The sequence below is a fragment of the Euprymna scolopes genome, chromosome 2, assembly GCF_053919585.1.
Source record: "Euprymna scolopes isolate OS-2025 chromosome 2, ASM5391958v1, whole genome shotgun sequence".
Lineage (NCBI taxonomy): Eukaryota > Metazoa > Mollusca > Cephalopoda > Sepiida > Sepiolidae > Euprymna > Euprymna scolopes.
The window spans coordinates 37,290,607-37,312,930 of NC_136483.1; the positions used below are offsets into that span (position 1 = coordinate 37,290,607).

General features: G+C 34.6%; 1 protein-coding gene across 2 annotated transcripts in view; it reads right to left on the reverse strand.

Moving 5' to 3' along the window:
- The window catches only part of LOC145291123 (sodium-coupled monocarboxylate transporter 1-like), an 82,771-nt gene that overhangs the window by 16,874 nt on the left and 43,573 nt on the right, over nucleotides 1–22,324 (reverse strand). For both annotated transcript variants that reach the window (XM_080136645.1, XM_080136639.1), the window contains 3 exons: nucleotides 21,664–21,750; nucleotides 7,323–7,501; nucleotides 5,691–5,791 (listed from right to left, as the gene is read on the reverse strand). In XM_080136645.1, coding sequence (XP_079992771.1) covers nucleotides 5,691–5,791; nucleotides 7,323–7,501; nucleotides 21,664–21,750 — 367 coding nt within the window. The remainder of the gene's footprint in view (nucleotides 1–5,690; nucleotides 5,792–7,322; nucleotides 7,502–21,663; nucleotides 21,751–22,324) is intronic.

Sequence of the window (22,324 nt, forward strand, 5' to 3'; positions counted from 1 at the left end):
TGCTTTTGAACCATCTTGCATGAATCGAGCATCAGGTTTTGAGTGGCATAAGAGACTCAAGGAAGGCTGGGAGTCTGTGAGAGATGATGAGAAGTGTGAAACGAAGTCAGAACATCAAGGTTGATTGGCCAAACAAAGAATTTCATGTATACAAACCGTCGTATATACGTTCTCACCTTCCGCACATTTATGTTCGTACGCATGTTATCACATTTTGTACACATTTTGTTTACACACATAGGATCGTAGGTACATTATCACCTTTCACATACATTTCTGATTGTACGTACGTTATCACCTTTCATACACATAGTATGTTTCTATGTACATTATCACTAAGGCTATCATAAGAGAATATTCTTTGCATTATTTTGATTCTCGAGTATATATTAGTTAATATCTTTTTTAATATGTTTTTAGATAGAATGATGTGGTTCTCAATTTATTAACTGTGTCAGATATATACTCGAGAGTCAAAACAAGGGAAAGAATATTCTCTTTTCATAACCATAGTTATCACCTTTCACTCATCTTTATGTTTGCATGTAAATCATCACCTTTCACACACACTAATGTTCGTACAGACGTTATCACCTTTCACATATATTTATATATTTGTACGTACAATATCATCTTTCACAACATGTATTTTTGAACGTATGTTAACCCCTTTCACTAACATTTATGTTTATCACGTTTTATCAACATTTATGTCCGTACGTACGTTATCACCGTTCACACATATTTGTGTTTGTACGTACCTTATTCCCTTTCAAAAGCATTTATTTTTGGATGTTCGTTATTACTTACCGCAGACATTTTTGATCATATGTACGTTATCAATTTTCACACACATTTGTCTTTGTAAGTTTGTGTTTATGTGTGTACATACGTTATACCCTTTCACACAGATTTATGTTTGTACCAATTTGCATAATCTTTAAAAAGAAATTTGTCATATTAATTCACAATTCAATTGTCATATTAATTCACTATTCGTTTTTTTTTTTCTTATTGGATAATTAGTTTCATTTAACGATTACGCATAGGTCTGTTTGTTCATAATTTCTACATTGTCCATTTAGTACTGCATTTAGATTAAATCTCTATCTTTATTGCGAAACGATCTCTACCAAACTACTTTGTCAATTTTTGGTGTATATACTTGAAACTTGATACGTCGCGTATTCAGACCTATGGTACAAAATCGATTTGATTTTTAGCCGGAAAAATAATTACTAAGTGGTTGAAATAAAAAAATTGAATTTGGCAGGCGTATTTCAATGTAATTTATAAGCTCTACATATGCACAAATCTACATTTATAAGTTTAACAACGTTATTTTTAATGTTTTGATACGCATATAAACTTAGCTCAGATAGTAATGAATAACGCTGGAAGGTTATATGTTTTGGTTTTAATTCTAGCTGATTGCACTTGTCATATATATTTTTAACTTTTGAAATCACTAATATGCATTGGGTACAATATAATAATCAATAGAGAATTGACTCTATAATAATAAATACTGAAATATTATATTTAAGTGTATTTTACGACTGGGTGGCATGCTAGTAAATATATATATATATATATATATATATATATATATATATATATATATATATATATATATATATATATATAATGTGTCATCACCTTTTTTTTCACCACATTCCTTCTGCTTCACTTTTTTTATTTTCAAGTAAGATCTTTGACTTACTCGTTGTTTCATCTAATACTTCTGCATGCAAAATCCGATCCTGCATTTTGCTAATTCCTACCCTCATATGAGAAGGAAAGTATTTATTCGAAACTCCGCAGATTAAGGACTATCCATTTATCTAGTGTTTCCTTTTCAGATAAAATATGTTTTAGCTCATTTCAAAGTGTTTTTTAACATTATTAACTGTTTGTTCATATTATAAGCTCTATTTCCTATTTGGTTTTATCGAGCTTTTACATCTGGCTGAGATAATTTTATAAATATTAATTCTTTAATATTTATAATATATTTTAATTTTACCATCTTGGATCATTTTGGTAAATTTAATTGTAATTTTTATTTTATATATATATATATACATATATATATATATATATATATATATATATATATATATAGCCCCTTTAGGAAACTCGGTTTCTTATTGTTGAGCACTTTAAAGTTGAAATAGAAAGTCGGTCACTTAAGCTCACATGCATAGATCATGATGTTATAATCATTAGATCGCTATGGCCGGATGTTACGATATTTAAAAAATAAATGTTAAAATTTCAATGATATTTCTCGCAGTTGAGATTGGCCGTAGGGTTTGTTCCTTGCTAATGGAGTCAGAGATGGCTTTGTGGCCTGCTTTGAATCTCTCAACCGGTAGTAATAGTGTCATCCTGTACTGATGATTCCTGAAAGGATGAAACACTAGTGTCTGTAGGTATTAAAAAATTATTATTATAATAATTATATATTATTTATTATTTTTATTTTATTAATAAAACTAATCTACAGACATGTATGTTTTGAGGTCCTAGCTCTCTTCAGCATAGCTTAACTGTTTCTAGGAATCGAACCTCAGACCATGTGTACTACATTTATATATATATATATATATATATATATATATATATATATATATATATATATATATATATATATAATTGGAAAACTTAAATCTTTACTAGACACTGTCCTCGAGTGTCTACAGTCTCTCTGTACAAGGGTTTGTCAGGCCAACTGGCATAAGGATACTTTCCCTTGCAAGTAAACTCTAATTAAAAATCACATAGTATTCAGAGCCCAAATAAGATCTTCTCGGTATAGCTAATCCATGCTGGTGTTTACGAGGTATAGTGTATTTTTTCCAACTGGTGTTACCTCAAGTAAGAGCACGAAGCTGGATACTACACCAGACTAGATGAATTCTTATCCTGGAATCCCGCAAGACCACGAGACCGCAACAAAAAGATATACTACAACATATCTAAATGATTAATTGGGGCGAGGAAAATTATGTTCCCAACTTCTTTACTAACTCAGTGTTTGAGATGTAAAGAAGAACTTTAATAGAATATTCAAATATCTATGGATCTGACACAGAGATCAATTGTTAGCCCCATGAAAGCAGCCCCTTCATATCTGAGAACTTCGACTGAAGTAAAATGAAACAAAAAGAGATAATATATATATATATATATAAAGATATTTATACATACGATATATATACATATATATATATATATATATATATACATATACATACATATTTATATATATATACATATATATACATATACATACATATTCATATATATACATATATATACATATACATACATATTCATATGAATATACATATATATATATATACATATACATGCATATTCATATAAATATGCATATATATACATATACATACATATTCATATAAATATACATATATATACATATGCATACATATTCATATAAATATACATATATATATACATATACATACATATACATGCATATTCATATATATATATATATACATATATATATATATGCATATACATACATATATATAAATAAATATATATATATGGTGATCGTCACTCCTTGACAGAAGACCATCTTTCCTTTGCTTTATTGTTGATTATTTATCCATTTGCACGTACTTTTAAAAAATATTATTTTGTTTTTGTTATTTTATTTAATTCGTTTTATAATTTGTTTTTTATTGATTATTTATTTATTTTTATTTTTTATTTTCTATTTATTTTATGAACATTTATACACACATACATATATACATGTGGAAATGTGATCAAGATGCATTTTTTTTTTTCATTTTTTGTTTTATTTTCTTTCTTTGAAGATTGTAATGCTGGATATGGGGCAGCCAAACCAGCTGCCAATATTCCTCTGTTTTTTATTGAAACCAACCGAGAGCTCTTTTTAGTATCCTCGTTGTTCCCTTAAGTGCAATTGTCTGGATCTCTTTTACACTTGGTTCACCAGGAATATTAGTTAAGTAGGACTTCAGGTTCTTCTTCATAAGCCCTGTAGCACCTATAATAGCTGGTATGATTGATATCTCCCTAAGATTCCAGTTTCTTTTCATATCGTACATGAGACTTTGATATTTGGTCTGTTTCTCTCTTTCAGCTCTGTTCAGCCCTCCATCATTAGGGACACTCACTTCCACCAAGGTTGCCACTCTCTCTGACTTATTCCATATAACTATGTCAGGTTTCACAGCAGCATTTTCAAGGTAGGTGGCTCTAGGGATTACGTGGTCATAATGTATGGTATATAAGTCATTTCCAACTGTTCTTTCAAGTTGATGTTCCCAGGACTTGCTGCTACATTGGATGTTTAATTTTTTACAGATGGTCCAGTGGAGGTACTTACATACTCCATCATGTCTCGCTGTGTGTGGGAAAGACGGTAACTCTTCAGACTAGCCCTACTCTTAGTCTATTGCAGAGGTCGCACTTTAGCCAACCGGTACTGCTCTACTGTGGACATTTTATGACGCTTCATACCTCCACTTGATTTGCAGACCATAGATTAAATAGAACGTCTGCGCTCCACAGTGTTTTCCTCGTCAAATAAAGACTGATTTCCATGTGATTGCTAGTGGCTAGCTAGACCGGCTCCAGATAAAGTCATTTTACTGCATAAGTCACAGACGGCCTTTGTCACAAAAGCCTTTGACATATCTGACAGATTTTTCTTCCGGAATCATGCTTAATTTTTGCAATATCCTATTTTTCTTCTCAAAGCTATCACAGCTATGATAAACCATGGAGTGCCACTTTTCATGATCACTGGAAGCACTCTCCCAGCTAGACACGTCAATACCGAGAGCTTTTAGATTAACCTTGAAGCGTTTCACACACACACACACACACACACACACACACACACACACACACACACACACACACACACACACACACACACACACACACACACACATATATACATGCATATATACATATATGTACACATACACACACATATACATACATATATGTACACATGCACACACGCATATATATATAATACGTGAGAGATGAGAGTTCGAATTGCAATAAAAACTTTATTAACTCATGGGATCAATAAGAAAAACAGAAAAGAAAGGTGACGTCATTTCGAAGCCAAATGAGTCAACATGGCTTTGTGAAGTCATCTTTTTGCATACTTTTTTACACGCAGATCTGTAAGCATTTATTCATTTCTCAATTAATATTAATTGCTCCACTTAACTGTGTAGAGCTACTATCTTAATATTATTTGTATCTGTATCAATTTTATTTATTACTTTGTATATAACACATACATGCATATATACATAAATGGAAAGAGAGTAAGAGGGAAAGAGAAAGAATAATATATTCTAGATGTCTCTTTTGTTTTTTGTTTTTTTTTTACATAATCTCAAAGTTATTGTTCAAATAAAAAAAAATAAATGTTGTGTTTTCCGTGATAGAAGCGTTGAATTTTAAAATAAAATACGTATGAAATATGTTTGGAAAAAAAAAAAGAAAAAAAATGTATAAAACTCTGAAGATGACGTATATGCCGAAATATTAATTTTTAACAAATAAATATTTGTTTATTTTTCATAATATTGCGTTGTAATTTGGCTGCCAAACGCATTTCATACATATTTTATTTAAAAAAATAAATGTTTCTAATACTTTACCTGTAATAAAACTGACGATTAATCCAATGGAGACACAACCAACAATCCCAACAGATGAATACCACAAATAAGACAGGCTGTAGAGTTTCATTAATTCAGGACTGAATATATATATAAAGAAAGAAATTTATGAAAAATTATATAAGTTATTTGAAAAAAAAGTTACTTATAAAATTGGAATATGGTGACTATTGGTAAGTTTTTTTTTTATTTACTTGCCACGAGGGCAAAGTTAGAGGCAAGATTCGGTTTTAATGTGGGGAAATCCAGTTCCCCAAAAAGGCCATTCTGGATTGGGGCAAAAATAAAAATTTCCTCAGTCTAGAAGGATCTCTTTGACCGAGAACAGAACAGATACTACAGTTTAATCTCAGTCCAATGGTGGAGATTATCAAAAATAAGAAGCATTTTATTATATATATATTTTTTTTACGAGAAAAAAATATATATATAATAATTTTTTTGCTGAGTGAGGGAAGATCATTTTTTCCCCATTAATTTTTTACCATGTAAATCGCTCCAGCCAAAGCATGACACTACTTGATGTAATGAGCTAAAAACTATATAATTAATGAAATAATAATAAACCAGCCAACGATAAGTGCGATATGGATAAATTCCGGCCCAGAAAACAGCAATTCTTCTCCTTTTGTAACAAGTATCACTCAAGGAATGCAAAGACTGGATAAAATAAGGAAAGGAAAAGTTACGAGGCTTTTCTCTTTATTTTCTTCTCTCTTTAGCAAGTTTTTTTTTTTCTCTCTTTAACAAGTTTGTAAACACGTTTGTTAATTTAAAAAAATCCACCAATTAATTATTTTGTGGAGATTTAAGATCAAGGCAGCTATATCGAAGATCACCTATAGACAACCTTCCAATCCAACTACGAAAGAAATCTAAAGTAGGTTCAAATTCTAGCTAATGATCGATCCAACTGATGGCTATGTGATTTAAGATGGCTGACTTCTAAAACAACTGGCGTATTCTGCACTTCAAGTCAATGTGTAGAAAGTTATCTGCAGGGCCAAATTAGGATTTAGTTCATGCAAACGAGTAGTACCCTTCCGAGATGGTCATCTATACAGTTCACATTTAATCTTATTTTGAGGTCACAAAATCTAAGCCTGTTTTTAAGACTCGCATTATACATCCATCATATCATTCTCATACAATTTCTCTTCATGCAACGCATGTCCTCAATACTTACAGGCCAGGTTTCACTCTTCATGATACTTTTAAAAGGTTTTCTACTGGATCTTTTAATTGTAAACTCTTTGGTCACATTCTGTAACCTGTTTTTTACGCTGAACATCTGCTTCCATACATCGTAGAGATAATACATCCAGTTTATCCTGTTGTATTACTGGCGGCCCATCTTTCCTAGATGCCCACTAAGTACATGCTTATTTTAATTAGTAGTTAATTCAACCCTGGATGTTTGCTCTTTACTCAAAAGGAAGTGTCAGTTTTATTAGAATTGGTAACCTGGGCGATCTCACAATCACACAAGGAAAATGACTATTATTATATTAGATGAAAACAGGATTAATATTATTGTTAATGTTTTTGTTGTTGATAATGACTTAATTTAATATTCTGTTACTTTTTAATTTTAAATCAAAATGGACGTACAATTTACTGCTGTCTGTTGGCGTTAAAGTTGAATTAGGCTCCAAGATATCGCTGAGGACGGTTGCGTTGCAAGTTTCTGTTGGCAGAGGTAAGTATGTCTTGTAGGAGCCATAATAATAGGCACCAAAACTAATCCAAAGTGGAAGAATCAGTCCTAAAGTTCCACCAGCCACGGCACCCTGTCAAATAAAACAACACATAAAATTATAAACGTTGCTATAGGCTCACGGATCATACTCATAGTATTCTTCAAAACAAATTAAAATAAAGAAATGTATGAAAAAATGCCGCACAAAAATGTGTGTTAATTGCAAAAATAACACTATTTTGTGTTATTTGTTATAGCGTTGTTATTTTTTTTTTTTTTTTGAAATAACACTATTTTGATCCCAAAAAGACAGACTTTATAAATAAATAAGTAGCAAATTTGAAAGTATTAATATTCTCTGGCAATGTGGAGACAGTACAGCCACACACACACACAAATATAATTATATATATATATATATATTACATAGGAGTTACCACTTATCAAGGACCGGAGGCCACTCGAGGATAAGGGTTATTAAGTGTACAGTAATCAATGGGATAATATCGTAGTAATTATTAGTAATGACAATTTGGTAGATTCGAATACTTAAGGGGGCGGTTAATTAAGAATTTGTTTATGTTGGACTTAAAGACAATCAAGTTGTAGTCAGCTATGAAGAAATTATAAACGGGGGATCATTTTTCTGTATTAATTCAACGTAAAATGAACATCTACTTTATAGCCAAGATGACCATAAAGTGGATGTTCATTTTAAGTTAAAATAATATAGAAAAGTGCCCCCCACACTTCTTAAAACAATAATGTGTGATCCTAAAGGCAAATACCACATAGTCCATGACACAATTCAGGTCATTAGCTTTCCAACGAGCCTTCATTTGTAAAATTCTAATCAGTAGTTGCCGAGATTTCGAACTTATAAAATTGCCCCAAAAAGTGGCATATCTATATATGGATACATCTATACTCGTCGCCAAATTGAATATTGAAATGCTCATATCTTTGGTTCTATGGTTCGAAACTACATATAAATTTAAGGCTTTTAGAAGATTATAATTCTATTCTATGGTTAAAATTTTATGATAACTTGTTAAAAAGAACCTATATTTTCAAACCAATCAAATATGCCCAAATTAGCATACATCTATATATATAGTGTCCTTGCAAGCCAGCTTTAATTTTGCTGCTTTGGGATGAATTTTGCTTAGGACATTTTTTTGCTTGGTTGTTTCTCCTGTGGCCTTACCATGCTGTTGCTGCTGCTAATATTATCATTATTATTATTATTATTATTATTATTATTATTATTATTATTATTATTATGATGATGATGAAGTTCCCATTGTACGTCATATATATATATATATATATATATATATATATATATATATATATATATATATATATATATATATGACGTACAGGGGGAACTTTATTATTATTATTATTATTATTATTATTATTATTATCATTATTATTATTATTATCCATGTCAAAGGAACCTATATCTAAAATTTCAAGTGTTTAGACCCAAAATTGTCGGAGGAGTTTGGTAGAGTTCTCAAACGTCAAATCATTTAACTTTGACCCCTTAACAACCAAATTTCGTGTCGAAAACGGATTACGAAGATTTTCCCAAATCTCAGTATCCTGTACATCGAATTTCGAGTCTGTAGACTGAAAATTGACAGAGTTATTGCGTAGGAAAATGTACACACACACACACACACACACACACACACACACACACACACACACACGTTCACTTTTATATATTTACTCGCATTTCAGCCCGGCGTTGCCCGGGTGTTTGGAGGTGCATGCAGAGCAAAAAAAAAAAAAGGGTCAATATTTTTAACTTTGACCCCTATTATGACCCCTTAACATTTATTATTTTGGGCTCAAATAAACTTATTAAGTGAGATCCCTGTCCAAGGAACCTGTATCTAAAATTTCAAGTGTTTAGACCCAAAATTGTCGGAGGAGTTTGGTAGAGTTCTCAAAGGTCAAATCGTTGAACTTTGCCCCTTTACTGCCAAATTTCTGGCCAAACACTGATCACATAGATTTTCCCAAATCTCAGTATCCTATATATCGATTTCGAGTCTGTAGACTACAAATAGACAGAGTTATTGCGTAGGAAAATGTACACAGACAGACACACAGACAGATACACAGACACGTCCACTTTTATAGATATACTAGCATGGGTGCCTGGCGTTGCCCTGGTATTTGGAGGTGTATGTTGAGCAAAATAAAAAAAAAAGCGGTGAATGTTTTTAACTTTGACCCCTATTATGACCTCTTAAAATTTATTGTTTTGGCCTCAAATAAAGTTATTAAGTGAGATCCCTGTCCAATGAGTCTATATCTAAAATTTCAAGTATGTAGACCCAAAATTGGAGGAGTTTGGTTGAGTTATCAAAGGTCAACTCGTTGAATTTTGACCCCTTAATCGCCAAATTTATGGCCGCAAACGGATCACATCGATTTTCCCAAATCTCAGTACCCTGTATATCAAATTTCGAGTCTGTAGACTTAATATTGACAGAGTTATTGCGTAGGGAAATGTACACACACAGACACACACACAGAGACAGACAGACATACACTTTCACTTATATATATATATATATATATATATATATATATATATATATATATATATATATATATCCACAAGCATTTCAGCCCAGCGTTGCCCGGGTGTTTGGAGGTGTATGTTGAGCAAAAAAAAGAAAAAAAAAGCGGTCAATTTTTTTTTAATTTGACCCCTATTAGAACCCCTTAACATTTATAGTTTTGGGCTCAAATAAACTTATTAAGTGTTATCCATGTCCAAAGAACCTATATCTAAAATTTCAAGTGTTTAGACCCAAAATTGTCGGAGGAGTTTGGTAGTGTTCTCAAAGGTCAAATCGTTGAACTTTGACCTCTTAATCGCCAAATTTATGGCCGAAAACCGATCACATCGATTTTCCTAAATCTCAGTACCCTGTATATCAAATTTCGAGTCTGTAGACTTAAAATTGACTGAGTTATTGCGTGGGGAAATGTACACACACAGACACACAGATACACACACACAGACAGATACTTTCACTTTTATATATATATATATATATATATATATATATATATATATATATATATATATATATATATATATATATATATATAATTGAATAATACAAGGTGGTCGCTAAAAAAAGCGGTAAATTTATCAACAACAATTTATTTTTACAAAGAATAATTTTTACAAAGTTTTCAAAGACAAATGTTATATTATACTCATAGATACTCAAAATGTCGCCCGTGCACTTCACTGCAGCGTCTTAATATAGAAAACCAACAAAAGAACCAATCAAAAAATAGCACTCACGCATTTTATTCATGATCTAAGCTGACCTTCAAATTTCCAGCTTTTCTAGCGACCACCCTGTATAATTGAAGACTTTTGAGAAATAGGCTTATGCAAGTGCTGTCTATTTCTATTTAACGATTTTAGTTAAGGCGTCTCCTCTTTTTTTCATCCTTATATAGTTGAATTCTCTATTGTAATCAAAAACTTTTTAGAAGTCATATTATGTCGCTGCTAAGTCTGCGATAGGTTAAATTAATTTTTTTTCCGTGAATTTTAACTGCAATCTTTATATTTTTTGCATTTTTTTATTTAAAGCTTCTTTAGAATATATATATATATATATATATATATATATATATATATATATATATATATATATATATATATATATATATGACGTCAAGAAGTTTATACTATAATTATTTTGTTAATAAGAGGCAAAATGAAATTATATTGAATTTTAACAAAGTGTAATATCGGCAAAAAAAAAAAAAAAAAAGAGAAGTGAACGTTATATGTTCTAAGCTTTTTATTTTCATTTGTGAAACATCGTCGTTTAACAGCAAAGGAATAAATAATATAAACCAACAAAACTGTCAGTCAATTTTGTTTCGTTTATTAAAACAAAAGTAAATAAATTTTGTATGAACTGTTTTCCTTTCCACTGAGAGTTTATAAACCATGTGAATCTCCCTCTCTCTCTCTCTCTCTCTCTCTCTCTCTCTCTCTCTCTCTCTCTCTCTCTCTCTCCAATATGATATTTTGATTAATGCAGATTTCGTATTTACTATATTGGACCCAATACATAGAAATTACTTTAAGAGTTAAAAAAAAAAAAATGACTCGTGTGCCACCACTGGGAATCGAAACCAAAACGTTTAGCTCATGATTTACTGTTTCCTTTGACCTATGAAAACATGTTTGCTGCAAGGCTAAAAATTAAAACATGAATCAATAGCGATTACGTTACGCATGCATATTCGTCATGCCATCGTTCGACCTTCAATTGGCAAATTCCATTTCTTTTAATTTTCACATTTTTGCACTGATTTCCCTCGGCTAAAAACCAAATATTAAGTTTCGCATGGGTTCAAATACCCTATATATTAAGTTTCATATCTGTAGACCAAAAACTGACAGAGGAGTTTTGTGGGCAAGATTTTTTAAACAAGTATATATACACATACATAAATATATATATAGAAAGAGGTTTCCTGGGTCTGAAAACATGCTATACGACATAAAAATATCTATGCGTGATGTTGCCAAGCTAATCCAAAACCTTGATTCCAATAAAGCAACTAGCCCTGACGGCATTCCTATTATAGTGCTCACAAAACTTTAACAAGAATTAGCTCTCATACTTACAAAGTTATTTAAACGTTGTCTTAAGAAGAATTACTTCCCATCACCCTGGAAAATCTCATCAATATGTCCTGTATTTAAGAATTCAGGTGATCGTTCATGAGTAAGTTGTTGGAATCCGTATTAAATAGAGAAATAGTCAACCAACTCAGCAAAAATAACCTTCTTAGTTACATGCAATATGGTTTTCGTTTTGCTAAATCTACAGCAGCTGTGCTTAAATTATATCTCATAGGATTAGCGAATCTCTCGATGGAGGCTTTCTTTCTAGGGCAATTGCTCTTGACATATCAACGGCTTTTGATAGGGTATAACATAAAGGTCTACTTCATAAGATCTCCAACTATGGTAAAGCTGGAAATGTCTTCTCAATTATTACATCATTTCCCTCTGAAAAGTTCATAAGAGTAGTGGTTGAGGGGAAGAAATCAGAAGCTCATAGTGTTAATGCTGGAGTCCCTCAGGGGTCCTATCCTGGGCTCAACCCTCTTCCTGATCTACATTAATGACCTTCCAAATCACATCCTTACATCATTTGTAGAAATTTATGCTGATAATACTACCATCTATGGTAGCACATCAAAGACCGTAAATGACCAAGTCCTCTTTGATTCTCTCTCCTCTGATTTTGAGCATGTGGTACAATGGGGAAAGAAGTGGCTGGTTACTTTGAATGCATCTAAAACCAAGCTTCTATCTTTGCATCATCAACGCTCTGATCTCCATCTGGCATCAATTGAAATGAATGGCTCTCATCTTGGGGAGGCTCCATGTTTTGACAAGCTTCTGGGCTTGACCTTTACTCCTGATCTGAAATGGAACACATACATTAAATCCGTCCAAGGTCGCTGGAAAAATGGTGGGATCCTTCTATCGATCCATTAGATCGATCACTGCTGATGTAATTCTCTACTTATATAAGAGCCAGGTACATCCAAGGATGGAGTATTCTTGCTACATCTGGCCAGGAGCTGCTAAAAGCAGCTTATCCTGCCTTGACAGAGTTCAAAATAGACTTCGTAGCATCGTAAGGGGATGTCCTTTTCTCTTCCATGAAACCTCTTTATCACAGAAGAGACGTTGCGAGCCTATCTCTGCTTTATCGTTATTTTCATGGCAAGTGCTCGTCTGAGCTTCAATCTGTGATCCTCCCTCGCCAAACTTTCATGAGAAACACTCGTCTAGCAGAAAACACTATTAATAATTTCCCCCACTTTTTATTTGTGCCTAAACCTAAATGTAGATTCCATGAACAAAGCTTCTTTCTTAGAACTGTACGCCTGTGGAACTCTCTTCCGATTGCCTGTTTTCCAGCTCATTACAATATGGTCGTCTTCAAGTCCAACATAAACAAGTTCTTAAGCCGTTCCCTTTAAGTAATCCAATTTATCAAATTTTCACTACTAATGATTACTACGATATTGTCCCATTGACTACTGTACACTCTTTAATCCTTATCCTCGAGTGGCCTCTGAGCTTTGATAAGTGGTAACTTCTATGTAAAAAAAATGCAAATTAGATTATTTGCAGATGAATGCAATTCCACGACCCATGTATAACAAAGTTGTATTTTCGTTTTAAATAAATAGAAAAATGTTTTTTAATATAAATAAGAAATAAGAACATAAGAAAAAAATTATAGGAGTATAGATAGATTCATCTGCAGGCATGGAAAAAATTTGACTAGCCAACTTTACTGACGACTAGCAAAATCGAAAAATGTTAAACCGGAAAGTGAATCAAATTTGAAGGCGATAGTCACACTCTAATGGAAAAAAAAAAGAAAAAAAAAAACACATTAAAACTAAACGTATTTGTCGTGAATAATTCAAGTAATTTGCTGGGGACAGATTGGATGGGAAAATTCCACCTGTGGGATTTTCTTATAAATTCGTTTTACCAGAATGATTAAAGAAATCGCTGTGGATAAATTAAAAAAAGAACTGAGACTTGAGAGAGAAGTTTTTTACAAGTTTTTTTTTTTTTTTTTTTTTTCTGGTGAACTTGATAGATGCAATAAAGTAATTGTGAAATTTGAATTGAAACCGGATATATAACATAAAAAGAAGTGAAATGCTTTGTTTGCGTCAGAAATATCAACATGGAATTCGATAGACACGACAAAATGGAAGTGCTATCAAAAATTGAATATAGCGAATATGGCCGACAAAAAAAGAAAAAGAATAAAGAAATTCATGCAGACTTTCCCACGGATTTGAACAAGACATTGAGAGATTATAATTATCGGCTGCTTAGTTTGGAAGAAATATTCGCGAAACTAAATGGAGGAAAGTCTTTTCGAAAGTGGATTTCAGCAATGCATATTTCTGCGGACGAAGAATGCTCGAAGTTATTGTGTATAAATCCAAAGAATTATACAAATCCGATAGACCGTTGGAGTAAAGGTGATCGATTGTATTTTAGAAGGCAATGGACGCATTACTGAGCGGTCTATTTGGATGATATTTTAATAATTAGTAAAACTTCGGACAAGCATAAAGCGCTCATACATGAAGTTTTTCAAAGAATTCAAGATTACAGCTTCAAATTATTAATTTGAGAAGAAAGTTCTCGCGTTATTTTTAATTTTGGTTTCAAATGATGTATTTTCAAATAAGTTTTCGTTATAATACCTGGATTCTGCCTGTTCTAGAACTGTTAAACTTTAGTTTAATGTATTTTTGGTACATTAAATGACCGAGATAAGTGGTTTAAAACTTTTAAACCCAACATGATATTTTGTTTTGATGATAGAGATGAGGAAAAGGCAATTAAAGCAGTTATAATATAAATAAATAAAAATAATAGCAAGCAATTTATGAAAGATTAATGCAAGCAACAGTAAACGTAGTCACTAGTTTTGTCTTCGCTGCGCCAACCTCTCGAACCAAAGGTTCTACAATCCTTCACCACCCTTACTCAAGGCACGCCTCCATGCTGGCCTATCTTCGGCTAGCTCCTCACGCACATTCACATCGATGCCAAGAGTAATCAGATCCTGTTTGGCCACATCTTTAAAGCACAGCACCGGGCGACTGCGGCTTCTTATTCCATTTGCCAGTTCACTGTAAAGAATATCCTTAGGGAGACGGCCATCAGGCATTCTGCGCAGGTGTCCAAGCCAACTCGATCGTCGGATCTTGAGTGTCTGGAACAAGGAGCAGCTACCAGCACGTCTTAACACTCTTCATTGGTGATTCTATCCCACCAATTGATGCCCATGATATGTCGCAAGCATCAGAGATGGTAGACGTTCAGCATACGTGGTCCAAGTCTCTGCTCCATACAGTAGGGTACTCAGAACACAGCATTCGTAGATGCGGCATTTTGTGCGAGAAGTGAGGTATTTATTGAACCATGCTCTTTCACATAGTCGATTGAAAGTAGACGCTGCTCTACCTATGCACGTTTGTAGCTCCTGTCCAATGGCTACTCCCTTGTTGATGTTGGATCCAAGATATGCAAAGTTCTCAACAGTCTCTAGTTCGTGGCCATTGATGGTGATTGGTGATGGATCACCCTGGTGCATCACGACTGTCTTCTTCACACTGATTATCAGTGCGAACTCCGCACAAGCAGTGCTCAATTTGTCAAGCAGCCACTGGAGTCCACTTGTGGAGTGCGAGACCAATGCAGCATCGTCTGCAAACAGCAGCTCAAGTATTAGGACTCTTTGAATCTTGGTTTTGGCGCGTAGGCGAGCTAAGTTAAAAAGTTTTCGTGATTTTCAAAAGCGTGGTGCAGAAGAACTGAGAAGAAGATGCCAAACAGTGTGGGAGGCAACACACAACCTTGCTTGACTCCACTGCACACGGGGAAGTTGTCAGACATATCACCCTCAAGGAAGACTGCGGCTGTCATGTTGTCAGGGAGCGATCTTATCAAACTAAGAAGAGTTGGTGGACAGCCCAACTTTTGTAGGATGGCAAACAGACCATCTCTACTTACCATGTCAAAAGCTTTCGTGAAGTCCACAAATGCAATATGGAGAGGTCTACGTTGTTCTCTGTATTTTTCCTGGATTTGACGCACTGAAAATATCATGTCCATGGTTGAGGGCCCGCTGTGGAAGCCGCATTGCGATTCTGGATAAACACGGTTTGCAATCTGCTAGAGCCTTGGAAGGAGCACCCTGGCAAAGATTTTGCCGGTGACACTGAATAAAGATATACCACGGTAGTTATTGCAATCTCCTTTGTCTCCTTTCTTGAATAAAGTGACAATTTTAGCATCTTTCATAGCTGCTGGAAATCTTCCGTTGCGCCAACTGGTGCAGAGGAGGTTGTTCAAGTGCAGGAGCAAGAACTTATCTCACTTGAGCAGGTCTGCTGGAATCTCGTCGGTACCTGGGGCCTTCCCTACATTCGTGTGTTGGAGAGCTACTTCGAGTTCTGACATAGTTGGAATTTTGTCCAGTTCGACTAGGGTGTCGAAGTTCGGAGTGGAATTTAAAGCTGTGACTGTTATGTTGCACGGTTTGCCATATATTACAGAGTAGTGCTTCACCCAGCGTTCAAGCTGCTTTGTAGGATCAGTGATAAGCTACCCTGTAGTAGATTTTTAAAGGCAAACTTTCTTCGCATTTGGTCCAGTTGCCTTGCGGAGTCCATGGTACATCTCACATAGTTTACTGCAGTCAGTAGCAGTCTGGATTTCGTCGCACAGGTTGTTCCAGCAGTTGTTTGCACAGTGCCGAGCAGCTTTCTGGAATTGACTGCGAGCCTCTTTCAGCTTGGACAGGGTGCTGCGTGTCGGCCTGCTCACATAGTTCTTGTGAGCATCGTTTTTGGACAGTAGTAGAGGTTCTAAGATTTCTGCATTCTCAGCCATCCAGTCTTTGCAAGAAGGTCGTTTGGTCCCAAAGGATGTGACTGCAGTGTCATGCATCGCAGTTTGCAGTATTTCCCAGGATTTATCTAGGTTCACTGCTTCCTCTGGTGCAGAATCTCTCAGCTTACTTTCGAGTGCAGTGCGAAGTGCACTGATGTTGTCGTTGCTCTTCATTGCAGCCATGTTGAGACTACAATGTGGTCTTTGCTTACATGGTGCAGGTTTCTTGTTCGGGAGATCGAGTTGTGTCAGCACGAGTAAGTGGTCGGTATCACCATCGGCGGAGTGGTAGGTTATTGACCATTTGACAGAATCGATGTCTCTTTTTCTACACAATGCAAGATCCAATTGTGCCAATGTTTGGAATGAGGGTGTCTCCAAGAGACACGATGACACATTTTCTGTTTGAACTAGGTATTTGCAATACAGAGTCCCTGTTGACTACAGAGCTCCAGAATTCTTTGACCATTTTCATTTATTTTACCAGTACCGAAGTGACCGATGATGTCAAGCCAGGCAGTATGGTTTGCATCGACTCTGGCGTTGAAGTCTCTGAGTACTAGAAGGTGATCGCTGACTGAAATCATGCTCAGTATTTCGTTGAGACAGTCGTAAAATTCATTCTTCACATGATCTTCGTTAGATAGTGTTGGCGCATAGACGTGTATCGGCGCAGTTGATCTGCAGTGTCATAATTCTCTCTGAAATGCTGACCAGAGTGTTGACTACATGTTCTCTGAGTAATTTGTTTGTCACTGCGAAACCTACTCCATGGATGCGATGTTCCTCTTTTGCTTTGCCAGTCCAGTGTAGTTTTGTTCCGAGATGGAGCCAGTTCCAGTCAATCTGGTCTCCTGTAGAGTGACAATGTCGACAGATAGCTTGGCAAGTTCACGGTCAAATAATGCAGTCTTACGAAGCAGACCTTTTGCACGAAGGTTGAGATCCGGGTCATGCGTGAAACCCAGGCACAGTGTACGAATGTTCCAACTTCCGAGTCAGAGAGTAGTCTTTGAATTGTGATTTGTAACAGGTGAATGATTTACATCCGTGATTGTCTGACCACCCCATCGAAGCGGCGGATGTGACGGGGTAGCACCTTACTGACCAGGGGCTGCCTGGTTTAAGGTGGGCAGTAGCCACCCACTGGGGCTAAATAGCCCCTCACACCGTTGGGGAGGATTAGAAGCGCCTGATCACGATGTTAATTTGACCAGACTTTTAACTTGTAACTATCTTCGATCATTGCGAGGGCCTCCGAATTAAAGCAGTTACATTTCCGGTAATAGGAAGCATAAAAGGTGTCAGATCATACATAGAGGCTGACATTGTCAAAAATGATTTCCCCTTGTTACTAAGTCATAAATCAATGAAAACTGCTGGCATGACACTAGATTTTAAAAGTGGACATTATAGTCTTCCATTGACAAATATGCTGTTGCAGGCTGAAAAGTCACTAAACTTTGTGTTACATTGTGAAGCTTTAAAAAAATGCTCTAGAATGGAGAAAAGAATGAAGGCTGAGAAATTACATAAACATTTTGCTCATGCATCAAAAGAGAAATTGGTATCATTGGTGAGAGGCAGTAGAGTCATTAAGGATAAGGGTGTCTGTGACCCATGTTCAGTTTGTTTAAGGATTAGAAGACCCTCTCTTTGTCCGGTGGTGGGATTGGCTCTTGGAAACCGGTTTAAAAGAATTCAGACATAACCAATGCTGGATTTTACACCTAATTGACACATCCATTAGGTATTCTGTTGCCAGGCTGTTTAAAACCAAGAAATCTGAAGAAATTATTTGTAACATATTTTGCAGTTCCCAAACGTTTCTTGAGTGGTAATGGGGGATAATTTAATAACGATGGTTACAGAGAGATGAATAAAAAAACTGAATATTGAAACTAGAGCCGCTAAAAGTCCATTCATTAATCGAACGTCACAATCTAATAATTGCTGAAGCAATGGAAAAACATTGGAAGATGAGAAATGTGAACCAGAAATAGCTTTGGTTTGGGCTGTTAGTGTCAAAAATGCTTTTCAGAATCATTCTGGACATAGCCCAAATTAACTTGTTTTTGGAGCTGACATAAATATTTGATAGACCAGTTACCCACATTTGATGCTTCAACAATCAGTGAAGATGCTAGTAAGTACTGCATAGCCATTACTCTTAATCAACAAGGCTGACCAGTCACATTTTTCTCAAGGGCCCTAACCTTCATTGAGATCAAATACTATGCAATCGAAAAGAAGCTGTCACTATAGTTGAAGCTCTCTGGAAATGGTGCCACTTCCTGCTTGGAAGGCATTTCAAAGCCATAACAGATTTAAAAAGCGTTTACTTTATTTTTGATAACTCTAAAAATATCAAAAATTTAGAACGACAAAATATACCGTTGGCGAGTTGAATTTTCCCAGTTTAAATTTAGTACTGCTTATCGGTCTGGGACTGAAAATGTGGCTGCAGATACCTTTTTTTTTTCTTCTCGTATTTTTGCCTTCACTCACACTTAGAAGACCTTCGTAATTTGCACATACAATTATACCGTCCTGGTATTACACGACTCTGCCATTTTACTGGAGCGAGAAATCTCCCATTCTCTTTAGAGCAAATAAAAAGTGTAAATGAAGCATGCAACTCCTGCCTTTAGCTAAAACCTAACTTTATTAACCAGAAGACATTTGTAAAAAATGTTACCTTTTCAACGACTAAATATTGATTTCAAAAGCCCAACAGTAACAAATATTTACTCACTATAATCGATGAATTCTCTCGTTTTCCTTTTGCTTTCCCTGCAGGGACATGACAAGCAAAACCATCATACGCTGTTTAAGTCAACTATTTAAATTTTTGGGATGCCTAGTATGGTACACACGGTGAACTTTCTTGTGGAAGGGACAAAAAAGTTTTTATTGGAAAAAGGTATTGCCACGTCTAAAACAAGTAAAGAAGAAAAAGAAAAAACCGGTGCTTCTCAAAAAACTAATATTACATATTTAGCACATCAGGAACGATAATTTAGGATAAGGAAAATACCTTGTAAATACAAAGACTTCGTAACTTAAGACTATATCCCTTAATTCTGTCTTACATCGTAATAATTCTTAAGGGAAAATGTTATAGTTTTAACATTCTTCTCGATTAACTTGAACCTGCCTAAGAATCTTGTGTAAAGATTATATAAACCATCTTCTATAATATAAACCTCACCTGTCTGTTTAAATCTAAGTATGTATGTATGTATGTATGTATGTATGTATGTATGTATGTATGTATGTATGTATGTATGTATGTCTAAAACTCTCAACAGAGGCGACGGATTTTCGTGAGCTCAGTATCGTTTTGAAGCTCGACCCTTCGGACGACAAATATCGAAAAATTAGCTAAAAACAATTATTCCTTCACCCTCAACTGGTGGGTTCGCTTTTTTTCGCCGATATTTTCTAAAGTCATCCCCTTCTTTCGATTGACTAGCCTTAATTTAAACATTTGCCACTTCCGGTTTGGCGATGAACGCAACAGCAAAGACGTCACGTTTTTTTTTACGTTCTTTTCCTCCTTCGCGGTACGGGTTCGAGCCTTCCTGCCTACTACCACTTTTTTTTGGCTCAACACACACCTCCAAACACCCGGGCAACGCCGGGCGCGCAGGCTAGTGTATAATATATGATCGTTTAGCGATTAAAACGTTTTCTAAGGAATGCCGTGACTTGGCTTCATTCTTGTTAATTCACAACGGGGGTACTCCCACGAAAAAGTTATACAGGATTTTCTGGAAATGGATATAATGAATTCGAATGATAACATACATCTTGCATATCGGAAGCGGAAGTTGTTGGAAAAAAGATCAAGACGATTTTTGACAAGTTGTTACTTATAAGAAACCAAACTGAAGAGGGGACGTTTTAAAATCAGAGAAATAGTTCTTTTTTCGAATTTTTAAAAACAGCATGTCATTTTCGAAAGGGTGGAATATGGGTAAAAGAACGGTGAATATGTTCTATATGGTGAATATGTTCTATATGGTGAATATGTTCTATATGGTGAAAGGGCTAAAATTTACACATTAGATATTTAAACCAAACCAAGAAACGATATTTCGATATTGTAGACGACAACACTTTCGAGTTACCAGTCCCACAAGTAATTTCAAAAGGCGAATGTCTAAACAAAAATGAAAAATGCCGACTTCATGGAGGTAAAATCCAAGAGGAAAAAGTGTTGACTCTTTACGGATCAAAGACTTAAAAGGGGCGGTGTTATGGTGTCAGCTCATCTACCTTTTTCAAGAATTTTTCACGGCTGTAGGCCGTATCCAGGTATGTTTATCATTAAACATTGATAAAACAAAGACTATTGGACATTTATGATTGAAACCTGGTGGACAAGTCAGATTTTAATTTAAATATTGGCGATATTTGCAGAATAATTGTAGAAAAGATTGTGGATTTTATAAACGATTTCATGAGTAGTATCTTTGAGGATCACTCCGTATTATGAACAATGTCCAGACTTTTTTGTTTTTCTCTAAATTTAAAAAAGGGGGTTCTGAAAGCATAGCCATGCAGCGGATATTATTTTAGACTGTCCCATCCCTGTAGATGCATATACCCCCCCTCTTAAATAAACAAAACCAAAATATATTTTTTTAATATTTAAATCCTATTACATTCTATTCGCTCCTGGTCAACACTTAGCATTAAAACAATGTTTAAAATATATTATATCATACCTTCCAGTTGGCCATCGGAAAAAAGGCACCAAGAATGAAAAGGCCAGTCATCGGACCCCCTGAAGCGCCAGTGAAACTTAGCGATGCCTATAAAGAAATAAAATGAGTTCAAAATAAACATATACATGTTCTTTTATTTACAATTCGGTACACATAATTCCAAGAAATAATAAACAACATTGTTCTCCAAGAAATTAATATATTTAAATGAAATTTAAGTCAGAATTAGGCACGTATAATATAGAACAATAACACGGTGTGATCACCATTAGCACTGGCCACTTTATCCATGCATGACAAAAAACTGGGTCATTACTTGATGACAGCATTTCTGGTCATGAAATTCATAATGGCTAATTTGAGGGCTCCCTTTGTGTTCTAGGGTATGCTGTACACCTCTCTGGCTCTTTTCTACGGCGTTATTATTCAAATTAGCAATCATATTTTAGTACGTCAAGTTTCAGCAGTTTCGACATATTAAGTTAAATATTTTTTCTACAGGCGATCTTATTTTTAAAAAAAGGTTTTACTACAAAATATATATTATAGATTATATATTTGATTAAAATTTTGTTTTCAACCAAGTACATTATATGTTAAAGAATATAGGTACAGACCCGAAGAAGAGATCATATTTGCAGCATGTTTTCGAAGATCGAAG